General features: G+C 42.0%; 1 protein-coding gene and 1 pseudogene across 2 annotated transcripts in view; one reads left to right on the plus strand and one right to left on the minus strand.

Annotated features, from left to right (window-relative positions):
* Positions 1 to 12,370, minus strand: part of UBQLN1 (ubiquilin 1) — a 48,342-nt gene extending 35,972 nt beyond the window's left edge. Inside the window, exon 1 of one of the 2 annotated variants that reach the window (XM_003810295.5) lies at positions 11,536 to 12,370. In XM_003810295.5, the coding sequence (XP_003810343.1) occupies positions 11,536 to 11,715 (180 nt within the window). In that variant the 5' untranslated portion in view covers positions 11,716 to 12,370. The remainder of the gene's footprint in view (positions 1 to 11,535) is intronic. The other variant, XM_003810294.5, reaches the window with a different exon arrangement.
* On the plus strand, positions 12,364 to 24,910 carry LOC134728544 (histone-lysine N-methyltransferase SETMAR-like; annotated as a pseudogene).
* The last annotated feature ends 307 nt before the right edge of the window (positions 24,911 to 25,217 follow it).

Raw genomic sequence — 25,217 nt, forward strand, 5'->3', positions numbered from 1 at the left:
GCCAGGATAGAGTGCAGTCGCACGATCTCAGCTCACTGCAACCTCCACCTCCCGGATTCAAGCGATTCTCCTGCCTCAGCCTCTCCAGTAGCTGGGACTACAGGTGCACACCACCACGCCCAGCTAATTTTTGTATTCTTAGTAGAGACAGGGTTTCGCCATGTTGGCCAGGACGGTCTCAAACTCTTGACCTCATAATCCGCCTGCCATCATGATTGTATACACTTATAAAGTACAACATGATGTTTTGATATATGTAAACAATGTGGAGTGACTAAATCAAGCTAATATATCTATCACCTCTCTTATCTTTTTTGTAGTTGCAGCTGCTGGTACAGGAAAGTAACTGTAATAATGCCATCAGACACTTAAGTTGACTAAGAATAAACACACTTTTTCAAAATCACATTGTTAAAATATTCCTAAGACCAGCCTGTCTGGGCAACATGGCAAAATCCTGTCTCTATAAAAACAAACAAAAAATTTTTTTTAAAAACCCAGTACGAAAAATAGCTGGGCAAGGTGGTGCACGCCTGCAGTCCCAGTTTCTCCAGAAGCTGAAGTGGGAGAATCGCTTGAGCCCAGGAGATCAAGGTTGCAGTGAGCTGTGATCGCACTACTGCACTTCAGGTTGGGTGATAGAACAAGATTCTGTCTAAAAAAGGGAAAAAAAAAATCCCAACTAGGTACAAAATATTGCAGATAAATATTTAAAACACTATTTGGTCATTCAATAAATACTTGTCTACTCAGTGTGTGCCCAGGACACAATGCTAGGCAACATGGGATTAGAAAGTAAGCAAAACAGTCCCTGCCCCTGAAGTTCTTACAGTACTCGGGGGCAGGGGGGCTGGGTGAAGGAGACAATCCATATCATCACAAAATGTTATCAGAGATTATATTCAATGATCTGACATAGACTGATGAGTCCAATTACCCTCTGATGAACTAATATTTAAATAAACTTTTTTTAAAAAGATACAGAGTATTGCTATGTTGCCCAGGCTGGCGTGGAACTCTTGGGCTCAAGTAATTCTCCCACCTCAGCCTCCCAATTAGCTGGGACTACAGGCTTGCACCACCACACCTAGCTCTTCAATGAACTTTAAAGACTGAAAAGCCAGTCAAAGGAAAGTCAAGGCAGTTTGGGGCAGTGGATCGGTGAGGCCTCCCAAGTTTGTACTGGGTTTGAATCTACAGTCTACTACTTAATATGTGTATGAATTTGATTACATTATTAACATGAGTCTCAGTATCTTCTGTTTTTTTTTTTTTTTTTTAAGACATAGGCCAGGCGCGGTGGCTCACGCCTGTAATTCCAGCACTTTGGGAGGCAAAGGCAGGTGAATCATGAGGTCAGGAGTCCAAGACCAGTCTGGCCAACATAATGAAACCCCGTCTCTACTAAAAATACAAAAAATTAGCCGGGTGTGGTGGTGTGCACCTGTAATCCCAGCTACTCAGGAGGCTGAGGCAAGAGAATTGTGTGAACCCAGGGGGCGGAGGTTGCAGTGAGCTGAGATTGCACCACTGCACTCCAGCCGGGGCGACAGTGCAAGACACTGTCTCAAAAAAAAAAAAAAAAAAAGACAGTTTCCCTCTGTCGCCCAGGCTGGACTGCAGTGGCAAGATCTCAGCTCACTGCAACCTCTGCCTCGCAGATTCAAGCAATTCTTCCACCTCAGCTTCCCAAGTAGCTGGGACTATAGGCATGCACCACCACACGCGGCTATTTTTTGTACCTTTTTTTTTTTTTTGAGACGAAGTCTCACTCTTATCCCACAGGCTGGAGTGCGATGGCACGATTCGGCTCACTGCAACCTCCACCTCCCAGGTTCAAGTGATTCTCCCGCCTCAGCCTTCCGAGTAGCTGGGGATTACAGGCATGCACCACCACACCTGGCAAATCTTGTATTTTTAGTAGAGATGGGGTTTCTCCATGTTGGTCAGGCTGGTCTCAAACTCTTGACCTCATGTGATCCACCCGCCTCGGCCTCCCAAAGTGCTGGGATTAGCAGCATGAGCCACCATGCCTGGCCAGCATCTTCATTTTTTAAAAAAAGGATAATAATAGTGCTTTCAGCATAAAGTTATGTGACATTTTAAAAAAATATAATGCATCATGCCTTATAAATCATGCCTGCAATAAATATTGGCCATTATGTCATTGTCATTAACAGCATTTGCAAAGGTTCAAAAAGGGGAAGAAAGAGCCAGTGATATTTGAGGGTAGGGGAAGAGACAATACAAACTGGCTGAAATGCAATGAAAACAGGAGAAAAGGCAGGTGGAAGCACATCCTGAAAGCTTTATTAGCTGTGCTAATTCAGCAGTCACTAGCTACATATGGCTATTAAGCACTTGAAATGTGGCTACTTCAAACTGAGGTATGCCTAAGTGTAAATTACAAAATATATTTCAAAGACTTAGTATTTCAAAATGCAAGGTATTTTATAGTCTTTATATCAATTGCACCTTAAAATATTTTAGACATACTGGGTTAAATAAAGCATATTAAAATTACAATAGCCAAAAGGTGGAAGCAACCCAAGCGACCAGCAACAGATCAATGGATTTTTAAAATGCGGTACATACATATAATGGAATATTATTTAGTCATACACAGTAAATTCTGGCTGGGTGCGGTGGCTCACACTTGTATAATCCTAGCACTTTGGGAGACCAAGGGGGCAGATCGCTTGAGCTCAGGAGTTTGAGACCAACCTGGGCAACATGGTGAAACCCTGTCTCTACAAAAAAATACAAAGTAGCCAAGCATGGTGATGTGAGCTTGCAGTCCCAGCTACTTGGGGGGCTAAGGCAGGAGGATCACTTGAACTTCAGGAGGTGGAGGCTGCAGCAAGCCATGATTGTGCCACTGCACTCCAGCCTGGGTGACAAAGTGAGACCTGTCTCAAAAAAAAAAAAAAAGTAAATTCTGACACATGCTACAACATAAATGAACCTTGTGGACGTTATACTAAGGGAAATAAGTTAATCACAAAAGGCCAAACACTGTCTTATTCCACTTATATGAAATACCTAGAGTAGTCAAATTCAGAGACAGAAAGAAGAATGGTGATTGCTAGAGGTGGGGGAATGGGGAAAATGGGGAGTTACTGTTTAAACGGTCCAGGGTTTCAGTTTTGCAAGATGAGTTCTGGAAAGGGATGGTGGTAACAATTGTACAACAATGTGAATGTACTTAATGTCACTGAAGTGAACCCTTAAAAATGGTTAACATGATAAATTTTGTTATGTGTGAGTCACCACTATCGAAAAATTGACTTCAGTCCTTCCTTTTGATTAAAGTGGCTAATAGGAAAATTACATATGTGGCTCATACTGTTTTTTGTTTTTAAGAGACCAAGTCTCATTCTGTCACCACAGCTGGAATGCTGCGGTGCAATCATAGCTCAGTGTAACCTCCAAACTCCTGGGCTCAACCTTGCTGGACTAGCTGGGACTACAGGTGTGTGCCACCACACCTAGCTAAATTTTTATTTTTTTGTAGACAGGCTGGTCTCGAACTCCAGGAGGTGGGGGCTGCAGTGAGCCATGATCACTGAGCCATGGTGCTTAAGCAATCCTGCCACCTTGGCCCCGCAAAGTGTCGGGATTACAAGCATGAACCACTGAGCCCAGCTCACATTGTATTTCTATAAAAAATAAGTCATGGTAAAAATTTCCAATGAGAAGTGTTTTGATGAACAAGATATAGTAACAGGAAGCCCTAATACAAGGGTAAGCAAACTTTCTGTTACGGGCTAGACAGTAAATATTTTTGGCCCTACCAGCCACACGGTCTATTCTGAAAGGAGCTATAGATAACACATAAGCAAATGGGCACAGTAGATTTCGACTACCAGTTTGCTGGCCTCTGCCCTAAGGCACCCATTATAAGCAATGGCTCTTAAATTTTCATAAATTTTGTGAGCCAGTTTAATAACGGTATCTTGAAATCTGCCACAGTGAGAATATTTACATCATGGAAATCCAGCAAACACTACAAATCAGTGTTTTTCCTGAAGAACGGGTTGATAAGCCAGCATTTACCAGCAAACCACTCACTATGTAATGAATTAACTTCTCTCCTATACATCTAAAATTATATTCATTATGAACCATCTTGGAAAGAAATGGATAGCTATTCATATCACTTTCTGTGCTCTGTGGTTCAGATGAGAATCTCCAGCTAAGAAAGGTGGTTCTAGAAGAGTAATGTTCCAGGCAGAGAAGCAAGAGTGAACATCATGAAGCAGTCAAGAGTTGTGCCTGGAGAGTGGTGACCTGGGGGGAACAGCTTAAGAGGAAGCTTCCACAAAAGGACTGGGAGCTACCAGATTATGTACATACTACACTCAGTAAAGGTTCAACAATAAGTAGTTATTACTGAATATGTATTATTGTACATAATGGACTAGATTCATCTGTAAATAATTTATTGAGCCCTAGGCTCTGGTAACACAATGGTGAACAATCACAGCCCCTCTCTAAAGAGAAGTAATCACATAAATATACAATTTTAAGTTGTGATGAATTCTTATTAAAAACAGGCTACTGTGAGAAATCCAACAGGGGATCCCAATCCAGTCTGGACAATCAGAAATAGATACTACCTGGAGAAACTGACCTTTGCATTAAGATTTAAAGATGGAAAAGGAATGGGCAAAGAGTGTTCTTGCATTCTAGGTAGCAAGAACAAACTGTACAGAAGTCCTCAGGCAGGAAAAAAAGTATTAACAGGTCAGGGAACTAGAAGGTCAATGTAGTCAGCCAAGCAAGCAAAGAAAGAAGGCATCTGCAAAAAATGGAGAGGGCATGGAACCGTATTACACAGGGCCTCGCTACTCCATTATATATTCTAAGACCAATAGGGAGCCATTAGCTTTACACAGAGGGTGGCATGCTCTGATTAACGTTTTTCAGAGATCACTCTTGGAACGGCTGGTGGGAGAGTTATAGAAAAGTCAGGCAACTGACCAGTAGGCTACTGCAGTTTCTAGGCAAGAGGTAATGGCAACTTATTGGAGCCACTACCCGATATTTTAAGTACGTAATCTATAAAATACGCCACCACAGAAATTTTTGCTCTCAGGACACCATTTTACAACTTCAGAACTCCAAAGAGTTTTGCTTGTTTAGGTTATAGCTGTTGATATTTATAATATTAGAAATTAAAACTGAATAATCTTTAAAAATAAATTCATTTAAAAATAATACATTATATATTAATAAAAATAACATCCTTATGAAAAATAACTATTTTCTCAGTGATAAGAGTGGCATTATTTTAAATTTTTGGAAATCACTTTAGTCTTGTAATAGAAGACAGCTGGATTTTCACATCTGTTGTCATATCCCACACCTTAAAGACTCTAGCCAAGTGCACTGCCCAGTTTTGAGAAAATTAGACTGAAAAATAAAAACATCTCAGAATTACTATGAAAATAGTTTCATCTCATGGTCCCCTTAACAGGGTATGGGGACTCCCCAAACCATAATGAGAACTACTGCTCAGATAACAAAAAGCAAATTTGTCTAGCAGGCTTTCCAGTTTTCTTCAGAGTGCCCCCAGCAAAAATAATAATGAAAATAAAAAGCAAAATAATCACAGTAAGATACCATTTCACAGCCAGTAAGATGACTATAATCACAAAGACTGTAATAAGTATTACCGAGAATGTGGTTATCGGAATCCTCATGCATTGCTAGTGGAAATGTAAAATGGTACAGACACCTTAGAAAATAATTTGGCAGCTCCTCATAAAGCTCAACATAGAGCTTTGACCCAGCAATTTCCACTCCAAGATCTACACCCAAGAAAAATGAAAACGTTATGTCCCCACAAAAACTTATACATGAGTGTTCAGAGGCATTAGTCACAATAGCCAGAAAGTAGAAACAACCCAACGTCCACCACGTGATAGAAAAATAAAATGTGGAATGCTGTTGGCAACACAATGGAATGTTATTCGGCAATAAAAAGGAAGGAAGTACCGGCACATGCTTCAACAGGGATGAACCTTGAAAACACTATGCTAAGTGAAAGCCAATCACAAAAGACCACATGATTCCACTTACAACAAACGCCCAGAACAAGCAAATCTATAGACAAAAAATAGATCAGTAGTTGCCTAAGGCTGGGGGGCCCAGGGAGAAACGAAGGGCAACTGCTAAAGGGTACAGCGTTTCTTTTTGAGGGTTCTAAACGTTCTAAAATTGACTACACGACCCTGTGAATGTATTACATCAATTACAGACTTTAAAATGGTGAACTGTATGGTAGGCAAATTATACTTCAATTACGCTCTTTCTTAAAAAAAGCTAGCAATCTCTGTTAATCAGAATCATTAAATAACGAGTTTTTCAGCTGTCCAGTATTAGAACAAAGCAAATAAGAAAACAATGATCTCACAGACATTTTTTTTCTCAGATATCTTGCTATACTGATTCAATCCAACCTTCTGGATAAGATGTTGTCCAGCAGAAATATATATAAGCCACAAGTAATTTAAAAATTTTAAGCAGCCATACTGAAAAAAAGTTTTTAATAAAAGGTCAAATTAATTTTGATATTTTACTTAACTCACGATCTGCAAAATACTATTTCAATACATAATATATCAAAAGTATTAAGATATTTACTTTGTTCATACCAAATTTTCAAAATCTGGTATAAATTTTACACTTAACACATCTCACTTCAGTCCAACCACATTTTAAGTACTTAACCACATGTGGGTGATGGTATCAAAGTGGACACTATAGTTCTAGATCCACACTACACAGTATAACGTTAAATCATGTGTGTGATGATGACCCTAACGCAAGTTCCCTTATCAAAGAAAGGCTCAATTTGACTCAGTAAGTTTAAATTATGTCTAAGTATATTAATATTTTCCCAGAAGTTTGCACTGACAGAAGGCACTTTCTAAAACCAGAGTATATACTGCCTGAACATTTCAAGTAAATGTACTTCAAAATTTTACACATAACCTAACAGTCTATGAAATCCCAAAATAAGCTAATTAGAAGTTACACAGAAACTCCCCTCCATTATCTGCACTAATGTCTCACATATATAACTCTCCATTCTTCTAGATGTTATCTTGCTCGTGGATACTTGGAAATCCTCAAAGCTCTTTTCAATAGCTGATGATGAATAATTAACCAAAAAAAAAAAATCTCATACACAGGGACTTTGTGCCACTACACATTTATGCTTTTGTATCTATTTACTTACATACAGGTTGAGCATCCCCAATCCAAAAATATGAAATCTGAAATGCTCCAAAATCTGAAATTTTTTAACACCATGACATCACATGTGGAAAAATCCCATATGTAACACCTTTGCTTCAATGTATACAGTTTGTTTCACTCGCAAAATTATTTAAAATATTGTATAAAATTACCTTTAGGCTCTGTGCATAAAATGTACATGAAATATAACTGAATTTCATGTTTATATTTAGGTGCCATCCCCAAGATATCTCATTATGTATATACAAATATTCCAAAATCCAAAAAAAAAGAAAATCCAAAGTCCCAAACACTTCTGGTCCCAAGCATTTCCCATAAGGGATACTCAAAACCTGTATTACAAAAATCTCTATTAATGACAGTACCTTGGAATGTACACAGTGCAGTTTATATTCTCACTACCTATTCTAGCAACCTGTAAGTAAAAATTTATGTTACTCAGTTGATTCTGAGTGCTCCGTGAATAATAAATTTCACTCTAAATTGGAAAAAAGCTTAAGCTTTATTAGTAACCTTGAACAAGTAACATTATTAAATACCAAATGTATATAGCACTGTAAAAAATTAAGGCAACCTGTTTCTGCCTGTTGGTACTCACGACCAGAAACCAATGGAAAAATAGGAAAATAAATTACCACCTTACAAGTTACCCAAGAAGTTTAACGTAATTTCATCTAATCACTTATTACAGCATGTTCATATAAACAGCATTTTGGTATAATGTGTTAAGGAATCTACATTACATAGAAATACTTATTGAAAGAAATTTTAACTTATAGAAAACGTAATTTGTCTGATGTAGAGCATAAGCCTTCAATATTATCCTCTGGAGGTCTTCGGCTTACCCTCTGACCCTCCAAAATTAGGTACAAATTTTAAAGACTAAATATTTCCCAATTTCTAACTGGACACTTTCAGTGGAATTTTAATGTCATTAAGTATTTTTAATGACAAATTTTCATTTGTAACAAACAGTTTCAATCAAACCCTTTAAATTTTTTAAATTATAAAATGGCATATCTTTTGTGCTTCAAGTAGATTTTACAAATAGGTCATTTGAAAACTGCTTTTCTTTTTCTTCCACATTTTCCTGTATCTGTTTCCCTTGCATATACAAAGCCCAACTTGTCTACAGGTTCTCTGGTGTGGTGGTAAGCGTCAATTTTTATCACATTTTCTGCTTCAACATAAAACAATGATCAAGAATTTAAAAATAAACTACCATCAGAAAAGGCTACTTCAGAAAGACTTTAATTTTATCTATTAACAATTCGTACTGGGCCGGGTGCCCGGTGGTTCACGCCTGTAATCCTAGCACTTTGGGAGGCCGAGGCAGGCGGATCACAAGATCAGGAGTTCGAGACCAGCCTGGCCAACATGGTGAAACCCTGTCTCTACTACAAATAGGAAAATTAGCCGGGTGTGGTGTGGCATGCGCCTGTAGTCTCAGCTACTAGGGAAGCTGGGGCGGGAGAATCCTTGAACCCGGGAAGGGGAGGTTGCAGTGAGCCGACACCATGCCATTGCACTCCAGCCTGGGGGGTGACAGAGACTCCATCTCAAAAAAAAAAAAAAAATCTCACTTTGGTTACAGCGGAGTAAAATAAAAGCGTTCACAGAATTTATAATTTTAACATCACAAAAAGCAAAAACACCCTCACAGCTATAACATCATATATTGACTGAAAGGAATTTTTCTATTTATAAAATACTGATTATTTCTAATCTTTTGCAGTAAAATGCTGAAAGCACCCAGGATGGTGGAGGCATGAATTAGGAATCCTAGAAAAGAGATCCGAGAGCTTTAAAACTTAATATGGCTACACACCCGCTAAAATAGCTAAAATTACAGAGACTGACAATATCAAAATGTTAGAAGGGATATGGAGCAACAGGAACTCCCATGTATCTTCGTTGGCGGGATGGTAAAATGATACAAGCATTTTTCAGTATATGCGCTGCTGAAGCCAGCACTACTTTTTTTTTTTTTTTTTTTTTGAAACTGAGTTTCGCTCTTGTTGCCCAGGCTGGACTGCAATGGCGCAATCTCGGCTCACTGTAACCTCCCTCTCCCAGGTTCAAGCAATGATTCTCCTGCCTCAGCCTCAGCCTCCCCAGTAGCTGGGATTACAGGTGCCTGCCACCACGCCCAGCTAATTTTTGTATTTTTAGTAGAGACGGGGTTTCACCACGTTGGCCAGGCTGGTCTCGAACCTCAGGCAATCCACCCGCCTCGGCCTCACAAAGTGCTGGGATTACAGGTGTGAGCCACCGCATCCGGCCCAGAAGCATTTTTTAAAACATAGTTTCTCACAAAACTGAAACATACAATTGCCCTATGACCTACTCAAACCAAGTCTAAGTATATAACCATGAAAGATAAAAGAGTAAGACCACAAAAAAACTTGTATAAGACTGTTCATAGTAACTAACTGCAAACAGCCCAGGTGACCTTCAACAGTGAATAGATAAATTATGGTATACACATACAGTGGAAAACTACACACTAATAAAAAGAAAGGAACTACTGATACACGCAACAAAGACGAAACTCAAAAACATTATGCTGAGTGGGAAAAAAAGCCTTACCCAGAAAAATACACACAGTACTATAGACTCTATGGGATCCCATTTAATGTTAAGTTCTAAAACAGGCAACTCTGTAACTTAGGGCATTAAAAAAAAAAAAAAAAAACTGGGTGGTTGATGGAAAGGCCAAGTGACTGAAATGACTGGGAAAAGGCAAGAAAAAACTTTCTAGTCAATTATAATGTTCTATATCTTGATAAGAGCTTGGGCTACACAGGTGTAAGCATTTGTGAAAACTCACGGAAGGGCAACCATATCCATTTCACTGCTGCCAAAATTACGTCAAAAAACGTAAAACATGAAGTTGAACTTAGGCAAATAAATTCACAATGCTGAAGTGACATGTACTGGTGTCATCTACTGATACGTGCAACTTACTCTGAATTGCTCCCCAAAATTAAATGAACTTGATAATCGATTATAATACCGTAAAATGCTAATTGTAGATGATGGACATATGTGTATCCACTTCCCAATTCTTTCAACTTTCCGCATGCTTGAAAATACAAAAATGGTAAGGAAAATTTTTACAAGCACTGGGAGACAAAAACAAAAGTGATAATTCTGTTGGTGGTAAAAGTTTCTCTCATTTGATGTTACACACCTCACTGCTTCACAAAATACACTACCTTTGGAACTCGTTAAACCAATACCCCAATCACCTACTGTCCCTGGGGAAACTGATAGGTACATTTCAGGAATTGTTGTTTCCTGTCACAAACTGTTCACGTTGTTTGCGATCTTCAGAGATTAAGTCAGTAATTATGGAAAACACGACGTATTCAACAATACACTAAAATTATTTGTTAAATTCCACCAAGAATCTTAATTAACTGCAAGGTTTGTATTCCTGAACCAAGTTTAAGTAATATTCTGCATTAACTCCGATTTTCTTTTATTTGATTGCAACCGCTAATATCAACATCGCTATCGCCCCTCTAAAATCAAACAAAAACCTACCCAATGATTGGCATCTAAGAGATGATAAACATACTAAAAGGGAAAGAGCAAGTCATCAGTGAAAGAAAGTCATTCACTTTTCTCCTTAAACCTAGTACTATCACTAATACTTAAGATGGAGCTAAAAACAGTTTCTACGTCATAATTTTTTTTTAAAGGTTGCAAGGTGGGAAAGATTTCAGGAGTTAAAATGCAGAACTAAATATACACGTGCACCTCACCCCAAAACCCACCTTAACAAGCAGGCACGTAAAACAACGAGGATCCCACCCACCCCTTTTTAATTCATGAAACAAAACCGCAGCCTGAGCTAAAGCGAACCCTCGCCCCCGCCCAGCCTCCACCCCGCCCGGAGCCTGGCGGTGGGTCCCTTTCCTTTGTGAGGAGTTGGAGGGGAGGCGACGGAGGGCGGGGAACTGGGGGAGGAGGCTGAGGGTCGACTGGGGGAGGAGGCTGAGGGTCGGCGGATACCAAAGAAGGCAGGCTCCGAGAAAAGCGGCATCGGCCCGTCCCACAAACAGGCCGCGCCGCCACGCCACAAACCATTGCGGTGTCCCAAGGCGCAAACCCATGAACTTGGGTGTGATCTAATTTGGGACGACGCCCGGGAGAATGGCCGAGGACGACCCCTCTCCCAGGCTCTTCCAAAAGGTCTCCTGGGGCGGCGGGCGGAGGTCCTGCCGCCACCCCCATCCCGGCCCGAGCCCCAGGCGGCCTCACCTGCTGGACGGAGCTATTCTCGGGCACGGCGAATTCCTCCTTTTCCTTCGGGGTCTTCACGGTGACTTTCATGATTTTGGGCTCCGCGGAGGCAGCGGCCGCGGGGGCGCCAGCACCTTCGGCTCCGGCGGCACTATCCTGGGAGCCCGGAGGACCGCCGCTTTCACCACTCTCGGCCATGGCTGTGGCGGCGGCGGCGGCGGCGGCGGTGACTCAGGCAAGCAGGAGGGAGCAGGCGAGCAAGGAGGAGCCAGCAGACACCAGAGCCGGCAGGCCTGGACAGCGAAGAATGCAGAGCACGCCGCCTCAGCAGCAACGGGCGCAGGGCCACCGTAGCGGGTGTGGGGCCCCGGAGCTCGGTGCAGGCTCTGGCGCAGGCCCGGGTCAGGCGCTCGGCAGCCGCCGTGTGTTCAGGCGCCGCTCGCTCACACCGACATCCGCAGCAGCCACCGCTTCCTCCTCCCTGCCCCTTCCCCCACGTCCCTTCGCCGGCGCCGCGCGGAGCACGCCGGGTAACGCGCCTGGCGGCGTCGCCGAGTCATCCCCGGCTGGCGCGACTTTGAGCTCAGCCTGCGTGCCTTTTCCTTTCCCGCTCCATTGCCCAAAGTGCAGGCGAAGCCAGTGTGAAGGACTAAAAGCAAAATGGGGCGGGGTAGGTCAGTTCATGGTTTTTTCCCACTCCTTTCACCAAAAACTAAATCGCAGGTTCCAGTTAAGCGCTGTAACGGCGCACCGAGATGACGTCACGGTTAGCGAAATTACTAGAAAGGGACCAGTGGGCCCTGCGGCCGCGGCTGCGCCTGCGCGCTTGCTGTCCAGGTAGTCTCCCCACCTTACCTCATGCCCAGCTGGGCCGTGTTCACCCCTCCGCGCTGTCACAATCGCCTTGCCCTCCCTTGCCTCTCTGTCTACTCTGCGTTCCCCGCTGGGAGGAGGGTCTCGTGATAAAATAGCGGCGAGGTATTTTGTTATTTTAATATGCTTAGCGTTTGATATTTGGAGGGGTCGTATTGCCCTATGCGGGGGAGTTGGGGTAAGTTAATGGTGGAAAGGCCTCAGCACAACGAACAGAAAATGGAGTAAACGCCCGTGACTGCCCTGCGCAATCCTGCGGAGTCATTGCTTCATGGCCAGAGCTTATTTACCGCCCTCGGGTTAGCCCGGTTTGGTCAGACGATCAGTCAGGCGACCTGTATTGACAGTGGCCTCTGCTGCTACGATGACAGCTGTGCGCGAGCGCCCCCAGATTATCTGTGTGTAGGGCGGAACAGGGTGCCCGAGGAGTGTCCACCCAAATGGGACAATTTAATATAGTTGAGGTGTTCGCCTTATATTCTATCAAATTAAGTTACTGGTCAATTTCAGGCTTTAAGTGGCATTAAGGATAGTTCCAAAATTATTTTCAGTGTAATACAGAGAGAAGTTATCTCTGAGAATCCTAATTTGAAATGACGTCATTGGCTTTTAAAGATGACTTGCAAGGAATGTACAAACCAGCCCATTATTAATCAATGTTGCACAATTTAAATCCTGACAGCCCACTGTGACCCAAATCCGCAAAGATACATTCTGCGTTTCTGCTCCTAAGCCGTCCAACCCTGTTCTGAGAATAAATACTGTTACATAAACACGACTTTTTAGCAGAGCTCTATGGACTCTGGGTCTAAGAGAATTCTGAGGGTATCGATTTCAGTATAGACATCATTTGATATCACCTAAATTTCTGGCAGCATGGCTCAATAACAAGGCCTTCTGCTTAATGAAGGATGACTACTTGGTTATGTCCAGGTGTGAGATAATCACTGCTTCTAAAGCTAGAAAGTGCCACAACTGGATAACCAATCATTTGGAATTTCTTCCATATGTCTAAATAAAATTTCTCCTCAACTTCATTAGCTCCTCATTACCTGTTTTTCCCTGTCATGCTGTGTCTTACCTGCATGCTTTGCCTAGGCTGCCTTCCTCTACCTAGAATGACTTTCCCCTTGCCTTCACCTGTCTAACTTCTACTCATCCTGTATCACATGCCCCAGGAAGACTTCACTCCCTACCATTTAGAGATACGGTTTTTCCCTTGATTCTCCAACAAATACCGTGTGTGTGTGTGTGTGTGTGTGTGTGTCTGTCTGTCTGTCTCCCTGCATTTATGGACTTTGCAATTATCTGTGTCTACATTATTGTCTAAAAATGTTTGATGTGTGTGACACTATAAGGTAATAAGATTTACCTGTAAGAAGATACCATATAGTTATCCATTGTTATGGCACTTTTTAGATATAATCCTGACCTGCATGAGAATCGGAGGTAGGGGCACTATGGTGTAAATCAGAGATTAGTGAACTTTCTGGGAGGGCTAGATAGTAAATATTAGGTTGGTGCCAAAAAAAAAAATTTGCAAAAACCGCAATTATTTATGCATCAACCTAATATTTTAGGCTTTGTGAGCCACAGGATCTCAGTCTAAAACACTAAGCTATGCCCTTGTATCACAGAGTAACCATAGACAATACATACATGAATAATCATAGCTATGTTTACTAAAAACTCTACTTGCAAAACAAAAACAGACATAGGATCTGATTTGGCCTACAGAAGACAGTTTGCCAACCCCAGGTCTAGATGTTTATTTGTGGCATTTTCTTCCGAATGGTTTTTATTTGTTAAATGGTCTGTCTGGAGAAAATTTTAAGAACATATTTTATCACAGTATCCTAATACTGTATAATACTATATTGAGCATACAAGAATAATAAGACTCAGTTTCTGCCGTCAAAAAACTTGAAGTGATAGTTGGATGATGGGGGTGAGGGATAGGAGGGAGACTGGCAGTGATGTCCTGGTAAATGACTAATAACCAGTCCTCCTGAAAATAAACTTTATTACATTTGCCAATTTCCTTGATGTAAATACTTGCAAATGGTTACCAACTTGAGATCCTCTGCCTCACAAAACACGTGAAATTTTACCAGTAAGCCCTCACAAGCCAGTATGAGCCAGCTCCAACTGAAGAAGTCCCATTTTGAGAAAATCCATTATTCAGAGTTCAAGTATATTGATAGAAGGTTATTATTCACATGATAGAATAATTCTTTTTTGACAAAATGATTCAGTCAACTCAATAAGAATTCATTGAGTATCTCTGACAAACTTTAATCCTCTAATCTTGTGTCCAGGAACATACCTTTAATACGAGGTAGTACATATGTCATGTAAGTGCTATAAATAACATGACTTCATCATGTTACTAGGCTACTGAAAAATCTATCATAAGTTTCCCACTGCCTAGAAAATAAAGCCAAAGCTTTTTATTTTTTTGGAGACAGTTTTTTTCTGTCGCCCAGGCTGGAGGGTAATGGCATGATCTCGGCCTACTGCAATCTCCGCCTCCTGGGTTCAAGCGATTCTCCTGCCTCAGCCTCCTGAGTAGCTGGGATTACAGGCATGCACCACCACGCCCAGCTAATTTTTGTATTTTTAGTAGAAACAGAGTTTGACCATGTTGGCCAGGCTGGTCTCAAACTCCTGACCTCAGGTGATCCACCCACCTCAGCCTCCCAAAGTGCTGGGATTACAGGTGTGAGCCACTGCGCCCAGCCCAGAGCTTCCTAACTAGGCCTTCCACAGGTAACTCCTAGTGTTGACTCCTGTTGCTCTCAATATATATGCTCCATTCCAGTCAAATACCTTTATGACCATCCCTAGAAGCACTTATACATTATACTTTTCTTACTTCTGATCATTCCTTCAAGTCATTACACCCACCTCCTTGTACCCATTATTGCTACCTGCTTTCTGAAACTCCTTGAATACCCAAGCTTACAGAATCTGACCTTCCGTCATAATTACCTGCACATTTCACTTGACCATTCATCACTTGTAGCACAGCTTCTATTATCTGAAACTTTCTCCTGCTACCAGTCTAGTTTACACCCTCATTAACTCTGGCCTGGATTACAGCAATAACCTCCTACAGATTCCTCTGCCTCAATCTAAAGTCTCCATCCTCAACTCTTATTTTCCAGTGATGCCATATGTTATCCTAGAACAAAGCTTTGATTATGACACCTGCTTGAAAATTTCCAGTCACTGTCACCAAAGTGTTAAGAGTAATGTCTAAACGTTGTGGCATGGTGTCCAGGGTCTTCTGTAAACCAAAGACCTTGCTCTTCACTCATATCTTATCCTCAACCAAACTGGTCAGCTAAGCTCTCCAAGCATGTCTTGCACTTTCCAGCTTCAACTGCAAGTAGAAATTCTTCCCCCTTATATTGACCCCATCATTTTACCCATCCTGCAAGACTCAAATGTGACATTCCCTAATAACCCTTTTTGGATCCGAAATAGTCTTTAAATCCTCTGTATTCCCATATAGCTTTATTACTTTTTGATGTCACTTACCACATTCTGTCTTGTATCATACGTCTGTGCATATCTCATTTATTAGATAAAGGCCTTGAAAACAGGGATCAAGTCTTAATCATCATTTATACCAGAGGTCCCCAACCCCTGGGCCATGGACCAGTACCAGTCTGTGGCCTGTTAGGAACTGGGCTACACAGCAGGAGGTGGTGAGTGACAGGCAAGCAAGCATTACTGCCTGAGCTCCACCTCCCATCAGATCAGCAGCAGCAGCGGCATTAGATTCTGATAGGAGCGTGATCACTATTGTGAACTGGGCATGTGAGGGATCTAGGTTGTGTGCTCCTTAAGAGTATCTAATGCCTGATGATCTGAGATGGAAGAGTTTCATCCCAAAACCATCTCCCCCTGACCCCCAGTCCATGGAAAAATTGTCTTCCACAAAACCGGTCCCTGGTGCCAAAAAGGTTGGGGAACTGCTGGTCGGTACAAAAGTAATTGTGGTTTTTGCACTGTTGGAATTTGTCATTTGATATTGGAATACATTCTTAAATAAATGTGGTTATGTTATACATCATTTTAATGTGCATTTCTTTTTTTTTTTGCTAATGACATTGCTGTTTGTTTTATATTTATTTTAGACTATGGAAATGATGTTAGACAAAAAGCAAATTCGAGCAATTTTCTTATTCAAGTTCAAAATGGGTCATAAAGCAGCGGAGACAACTCACAACATCAGCAACACATTTGGCCCAGGAACTGCTAATGAACACACAGTGCAGTGGTGGTTCAAGAAGTTTCACAAAGGAGAGGAGAGCCTTGAAGATGAGGAGCATAGTGGCCAGCCATCGGAAGTTGACAGTGACCAATTGAGAGCAATCATCAAAGCTGATCCTCTTAGAACTACACCTGAAGTTGCTGAAGAACTCAACATTGACCATTCTATAGTCGTTCGGCATTTGAAGCAAATTGGAAAGGTGAAAAAGCTTGGTAAGTGGGTGCCTTGTGAACTAAGCGAAAAACAAAAAAATTGTCGTTTTGAAGTGTCATCTTCTCTTATTCTACGCAACAACAGTGAACCATTTCTCGATCGGATTGTGATGTGCCACGAAAAGTGGATTTTATATGACAGCCAGTGACAGCCAGCTCGGTGGTTGGACCAGGAAGCTCCAAAGCATTTCCCAAAGCCAAACTTGCACCAGAATAAGGTCATGGTCACTGTTTGGTGGTCTGCTGCTGGTCTGATCCACTACAACTTTCTGAATCCTGGCGAAACCCTTACATCTGAGAAATATGCTCAGTAAATCGATGAGATGCACCAAAAACTACAACACCTGCCGCTGGCATTGGTCAACAGAAAGGGCCCAATTCTTCTCCACGACAGTGCCCAACCACACATTGCACAACCAGCACTTGGGAAATTGAACGAATTGGGCTACGAAGTTTTGCCTCATCCTCCATATTCACCTGACCTCTCGCCAACCGACTACCACTTCTTCAAGCATCTTGACAACTTTTTGCAGGGAAAACGCTTCCACAACCAGCAGGATGCAGAACATGCTTTCCAATAGTTCGTTGAATCCCAAAGCATGGATTTTTATGCTACAGGAATAAACAAACTTATTTCTCGTTGGCAAAAATGTGTTGATTGTAATGGTTCCTATTTTGATTAATAAGATGTGTTTGAGCCTAGTTATAATGATTTAAAATTCACAGTCCAAAACCACAATTACTTTTGCACCAAGCTAATACCACACAGTGCCCAGTGTGATTTCTTGGCATGAGAGCATTTATTGTTGAACTGAATTATTGAACCATCCTGTTTTCCACCAGAGAGGAAACTCCTTTAGAGCAGTAGATCATATTTTATACTCCTTTGTCTTTCCCGAAGTTTATAGTATAGTGACATAGATAGATGATTGATTAATTCAAAGAAAGATAGATGTATACATACATGCCTTAGAACTTATTTGCTTTACAATAGAAGTTCAAAGAAATAAAACATTGGGGCAGGGGAAGGTGGAAAAGTCAGAGGCTTTTGAAAGAAATGATTTTGAGCCAGCCCTTAAGGAATGGATATGATTTTAAGCATGTTGAGAGGGACGATGTCTTGAGAAAGAGTTCATAATGGGGAATAGAAACTCTCCTAGAACACCAGTCTCAAATTGGGTCCATAGCCTAGGAACAATTGGAACACTTCATAAATATCTCTAGGGCTACTTCAAAATCAAAGGGAATGAAGTGTTCCAGTTGTTTCTGAGTCTTCGGGCTGGAGAAGAGGTGGTGGTAAAGATGGGTGCTTATTAATTTGCCAACTAAAACTTTAGACACTGGGTAGAAGGAGCAACTATTAGGTTGGTGCAAAAGTAACTGCAGTTTTTGCCATATTTTAATGACAAAACTGCAGTTACTTTTGTACCAACCTAATATATGTACAGCCACTACAAACTTTGGATAAAAGTTGCTAAGTAGGATCCCATAGTTTTCTTGGTGCTGTACCAAGCACTGCATAACACACAGAAGCAAAGGGGGCTGGCAGCGGCACAAGGTAAGGAGACATAGCAGCCTCTTTGGAGAATATGGCTGGGGCTCTATTCGTTTTTTTGCTTTTTATTTTGAAGTAATTATAGGAAGTTGCAAAAATAGAACAGAGTCCTGTGTACCCTTGCTTCCCCCAGTGGTGGCATTTGATATTGTTGCATAATATCAAAATTAGGAAATTGACACGTTAACTAGACTACAGACCTTACTGGTTGTATCATATTTTTAACCTGCATTCATTTGCATGTGTGTGTCTGTATGCATGTAGCTGTATGCAAAATTCCATACATAAATTTATGTTACCATCACTGCAGTCAAGATACAGAATTATTCTATCACCAGTCTATTTTTAATCCTTCCTGTATTACAGGGTTTTTCAACCTTGATACTGTTGACATTTGGGGTCAGATCATTTTATCTTGTGGGGGGCTTTTCTGTGCATTGTAGGATGTTTAGCAGAATCCTTACTCACTAGATGTCAGTAGCAGTCCCACCCTACCCCTGTCATGACAATAGAAAATGTCTCTAGACTGCGCCAGATGTCACATAGGAGGCAAAATTGCTCCTGGTTGAGAACCACTGCTGTACAGAGAGCTAGTGGAATCCTCTTTACCATCTGCATCTTTCCTCTTATTTCCCCTCTTACAAAGTGGAGTAGCAAATGTTATCAAGTATCAAAAATGATATTTCACTTCAAAGTCTTTTTAATTCTGAGTCTATTAGAATACTCAAGATAAACTTCACAGGGAATTTTTCCCAGTAGATGGTAAGTCTTGCCAGGATTCCATTATAAACTTAATCTCAGTTACTGCATCTCACACACTCGTTCCTTATCAAGAGTCTGGAATTTACTCAGGTCTTATGAAAATGCCTGAAAATATTTGAAGACTATTCTCCTTTGACCTCTCTTACAAACAGGTTACTGCTGATAACCTAAGACACAGTCCCTAAGGCAAGCATTGAATATCTTGCAGAAGTGTTAAGACTGGTTCTCCTGGAAACATATGAATAGAAGGATATATATTTTGATAAGTAGACTCAGGTTTGGTCTTATTTTGTGTGTAAAACTCAAAGCCTGGTGATTTCAGTGGACAAATGTATTCAAAACAAACATACTTGGAATGTGTTTCTTGACCTTAGGAGGTTAGCTTATGTGAAGAGTCTGCCGTCATGTATAAACTAAGCAAATGAGCCATGGGGAAATTTTAGGTGATTACTGAGGACACAGAAAAGAAGGTTAGGAATTTTCAAAATCTGTAGTATGATGCCAATCATCCAAGAATTCCAGAGGATACTAATGCTTCTGGGGGGAAAAATATAACGCTTCTGGAAGCTGAGAGGTGTTTAAAGAAGAAAGTATTGTCTTCCCGTCATTCATTGCACTTGAATAATTCTTACAGCCTTTTTTCCCATTTGAGAATGGTCAATGAGTTGAAAGGTCAAGGCAGAACCTGTGGCTTATCCAAGTTCTATAATATGTCAAATAACTGTGAAGGATCTGAGTCCCCACTTACAAGCTATCAGTTTCAAACTGTAAACACAAGACTCCTACATGAGAAACAAAGGTCTTTGTTACTCACAGCAATATCAGTGGCTGCCGTGTCAGCATTTTCTTGCACCAGTTACCCAAGCCCTAATTTCCACAAGGTGATACAAAGAGAGCTAGGTGACACCTGTACACACAGTGGTTTGCATGATAAGAGAGGAAATCTAAACATGGGGAACCCAAATCTTTTATAATGGGCAGTAAGCATGACTTCCCTTTGCTTTGTAGGAAGATACTTTATCTTCTAAGACTGTTCACTATAGAAATACCCTTGGAAAAATAGTCCAGGCCAGGTTTGTGGCTCACACCTATAATCCCAGCACTTTGGGAGGCGGAAGCAGGCAGACTGCTTGAGCTCAGGAGACCAAGACTAGCCTGGGCAATGTGGCAAAACCCCATCTCTACATAAAATGCAAAAGTTAGCCAGGCATGGTGGCACCCACCTGTTGTCCCAGCTACTCAGGAGGCTGAGATGGGAGGATTGTTTGCACCCAGAGGTTGAGGCTGCAGTGAGCTGTGATTGTGCCACTACACTCCAGCCTGGGCCACAGACAAGACCCTATCTCAAAAAAAAAAAAAAAAAAAAAGACAATTATCCAGAAGAAACACAATATATTAGTTTGCTATTGCTGTTGTAACAAATTACCATGAACTTAGTGGCTTAAAACAACAGATATTTATTAACTTATAGTTCTGGGGATCCGGAGTCCAAAATTGATCTGAAAAGGCTAAAATCAAAGTCTGTGTTTCTTCTGGAAGCTGTAAGGGAGAATCGATTGCCTTTTCCAGTTTCTAGAGGCTGCCCACATTCCTTGACTTGTGGCCACATCACTCCAACCTCTACTTTCATTGTCATATCTCTTCTGACTCTCTGCCTCCCTCTTTCCTTCATAAGGATCTTTGTGATGATGTTGGACCCACTCAGATAATCCAAGATTCTCTCCCCATCTTAATATTCTTAATTGCATCCTGCAGAGTCACTTTTGCATGTAAGGTAACATATTTTCAAAGGTTCTTTTTTTCTTTTTTTCTTTTCTTTTCTTTTTTTTTTTTTTTTTTGAGACGGAGTCTCACTCTGTCACCCAGGCTGGAGTGCAGTGGCGCGATCTCGGCTCACTGCAAGCTCCGCCTCCCGGGTTCACGCCATTCTCCTGCCTCAGCCTCCCGAGTAGCTGGGAGTATAGGTGCCCACCATCACGCCTGGCTAATTTTTGTATTTTTAGTAGAGACGGGGTTTTACCATATTAGCCAGGATGGTCTCGATCTCCTGACCTCGTGATGTGCCTGCCTTGGCCTCCCAAAGTGCTAGGATTACAGGCGTGAGCCACCGCGCCCAGCCAGGTTATTTTTTTCTTTTTCTTTTCTTTTTTTTTTTTTAAGAGATAAGATCTCACTCAGTCACCCAGGCTGGAGTGCAATGGCACGATCACAGCTCACTGCAGCCTAACCTCCTGGGCTCAAGCAGTCCTCCCACCTCAGCCTCCCCAGTAGCTGGGATTACAGGTACACACCACCATGCCTAGCTAATTTTTTTTTTTTTTTTTTTTTTTTTTTGTAGAGATGCGTTCTCCCTGTGTTTCACAGGATGGTCTCAAAATCCTGGGCTCAAGTGATCCTCCCACCTCAGCCTTCTAAAGTGCTAGGATAATAGGCCTGTGCCACTGTGCCCAGTCTCAAAGATTCTGCAGATTAAAATGTGGACATTTTTGGGCAGCCATTGTTCTATCCACTATAGCCAGGCAGTGCCTCTATTCACCAGATGTGCAGAATCATGGAAGACCTATAGAGAATTGTCTCTCAACATCCACCCCTTGTTTCTGTACTTTCTTGACTTCTGGCAAACTTTCCCATGAGTATGCCACACTGTTAAGTCACTCTGATGAATCTTCACCAGAGGCTGAGACCAAATCTGTTCAATTTGTTTCATACAGCATTAATAAGGCTATTGTCAACAAGACTACTGGTAACAAGATAAGGCCAACCTGCAATATTAATAACCATGTTTTCCAGGGTTCCAGGCACAATCGGCTGAACAAATCTTATAAAGCTTTAGGGTCTACTTCGGCTGCCTCCTTGGCATTGTTTATGAATTGATTTTTTCCACTTGGCCCAAGGAATATATCCAAGTACAGCAAGATGTATTAGCATTTGCACATATTTCATCATGGCCTGCAAGAAGGAAATCTAGGGCAGTTATATCAATCAACAACCCTAAGCAGTGAAGTGAGGTGGATTTGAATCCCTTCCAGAGCCAATATGATATCACTGATCATTTCAGCTAAAGTTAGGAAAAATTTTGTTTCATTCTTTTAATTGGCGGGCTCACATTGTAGGAATAACTGGCGCAGGTGCATATATACATAACAAGTCAGCTATCCCTCTGAGAAAATCCTCTGAGTAATCTAGAGTAGCCTCATTTGCATAGTTCTCCCAGTTATCTACTGATGGTGTTTCCTTAAACACTTGAAGATTTCTTATGACCACCCCTACAGTGTAAGTCACTGTAAGGTGTTTTGGGGTTTGGTTTGGTTTTGAGACTGAGTCTTAATCTGTCACCCAGGCTGGAGTGCAGCAATGCAATCTCAGCTCACTGCAACCTCCACCTCTTAGGTTCAAGTGATTCCCCTGCCTCAGCCTCCTGAGTAGCTGGTGCTACAGGTGCATGCCATCACGCCCTGTGAATTTTTGTATTTTTAGTAGAGATTGGGTTTCACCATGTTGGCCAGGCTGGTCTGGAACTCCCGACCTCAAGTGATCTGTCTGCCTCAGCCTCCCAAAGTGCTGGGATTACAGGCGTGAGCCACCGCGCCCAGCCTATAAGGTGTTTTTAAGATAAGGCAAGTTACTGGCTGACTTCTACATAAGAAATTCATGAGGCAGATGGATCACTTGAGGTTGGGAGTTCAAGACCAGCCTGGCCAACATAGTGAAACCTTGTCTCTACTAAAAATAAAAAAAATTAGCTGGGTGTGGTGGTGTGTGCCTGTAGTCCCAGCTACTCTGGAGGCTGAGGCATGAGAATCACTTGAACCCAGGAGGCAGAGGTTGCAGTGAGCCAAGATAGCACCACTGCACTCCGGCCTGGGTGACAAAGTGAAACTGCCTCAAAAAATTAATTAATTAATTAATTAAATCCTGGGAGTATATGTGGTGCACCTGGAAAGAAAACATTGTTTATAATTATTGGAGCCCCCAACATATGATTCGCATTAGGGCCTCCCAGATGGTTGGTAGGCCTTAGGATTCCCAGTGCAGTTTGAATAACTGAGCCTAGTTTTTATTTACGGAGGGACTGCCTGAGGGCCTTCAGTCCATACCATTCTATTTGTCCTTGCCACCAGCCAGGTGGTATTCATCTACTCTATAGAATGACTAGCAAAATTTACAGGAGCAGGAGTGGGAAAGATACCCAGAGGTGCTGACAGATGTTTTGCATGAGAGATGCAGGAGCTGGGCCATTTTCTGCTCTTTTCAGTAGTTTTCTTATTAAGGTGAAGGAGTATGGCAATCAACTGCAGTCAGAGCTGTCTGGCAGGATGTGGCAGACGCAGTAGTCCGTCATATTCGAAGTGTTTGCTAGTTCAGGAGAGCCTCACCAGATTATTTTCCTTCATGAGTAAAGATCCAGTGATGGCTCTGAAAGATAGAAGATCATTGATATTTCTACCTTTCCTATGCCTCCCAAGCTCTAAGATGTTCCTTCTCCTAGTGCTGGGGTTGTTTAATCTACCTCCACCACCACCACGCCGGGTGCAGTGGCTCATGCCTGTAATCCCAACACTTTGGGAGGCCAAGGCAGGCGGATCATTTGAGGTCAGAAGTTTGAGACCAGCCTGACCAACATGGTGAAACTCTGTCTCTATTAAAACACACACACACACACACACACACACACACACACACACACAACATTAGCCAGGTATGGTGGCACATGCCTGTAATTCCAGCTACTCAGGAGGCTGAGGCAGAAGAATCGCTTGAATCTGGGAGGTGGAGCTTGCAGTGAGCCAAGATTGCACCACTGCACTCCAGCCTGGGTGACAGAGCAAGACACCGTCTCAAAAAAAAAAAAAAAAAAAATCAATGTGTCTCAATCCAGTAGCTGTAACTTCACCTTTTTGTCAAATAATTTCCTTCTCACACCCAGATCTTGTATCCAGAAAGGTAAGGTGTAACAACAACAACAAAAGGATATTTTTCTAAAACATATAGAGACCCATTGTGTCCCCCATTTTGGTCCACATGGGCTACTATAGGGAGCAATGTTCCCAACCACGTGGTCATTATCCTTATGACCTGGGACCTTATTAAACAAGAGCTAAGTAGCTGAACCAGAATTAAATCCCTTAGGCCCCCTTTTGGCTGGCCGCCACCCAGAGGATGTACCAACTGGGTCAGCCTGTGATTGCCATTAGGGTAAAGAGAGAAGCTTCATGCCCAGGAATTCCCAGGGTGGAATTCTGAATTTTCAAGGCAGATTTATTTATTTTTTATTTATTTATTTATTTATTTTTTGAGATGGAGTCTCGCTCTGTCGCCCAGGCTGGAGTGCAGTGGTGCAATCTCGGCTCACTGCAAGCTCTGCCTCCCGGGGTTCACGCCATTCTCCTGCCTCAGCCTCCTGAGTAGCTGGGACTACAGGCACCTGCCGCTACACCCGGCTAATTTTTTGTATTTTTAGTAGAGACGGGGTTTCACCATGTTAGCCAGGATGGTCTCGATCTCCTGACCTCGTGATCCGCCCGCCTCTGCCTCCCAAAGTGCTGGGATTACAGGCGTGAGCCACTGCGCCCAGCAAGGCAGATTTATAAGCAACACATGCCCCACCCAATCCCATCCCTTTCGTCCTGATCATTATCTAGGAAGTGGCCAAGAAAACATGATCCCTTTATGGGGACAGCCCCATTCAGTGACCAAAATACCTAGTACCAAAATGTGTGGACTAAGAAGAAATGTGAGAGAGAGAGTGACATCTTTTTGAGTTAATTTTTGAGGTAATTGTTCCAATGCTCACCAATACCAAATGTCTGTGGATAGTGGGAGCATGGAAGGTCCATTAAGTATCTTGATTGTTAGCCCACTGAGTGGCTTTTGCCATAAAAGGCACAGCAGCACTAGATTGCAAATGGTCCAGAAACTCAAAGGCATGATGCAAATTAGTTTCAAGGACCACAACAGTGTGGCTAAAGTCAGCTGATTGGACTGAACCAGTTACATAATAACGTGAAAAAATGTC

The sequence above is a fragment of the Pan paniscus genome, chromosome 11 (genome assembly GCF_029289425.2).
Source record: "Pan paniscus chromosome 11, NHGRI_mPanPan1-v2.0_pri, whole genome shotgun sequence".
Taxonomy (NCBI): Eukaryota; Metazoa; Chordata; class Mammalia; order Primates; family Hominidae; genus Pan; species Pan paniscus.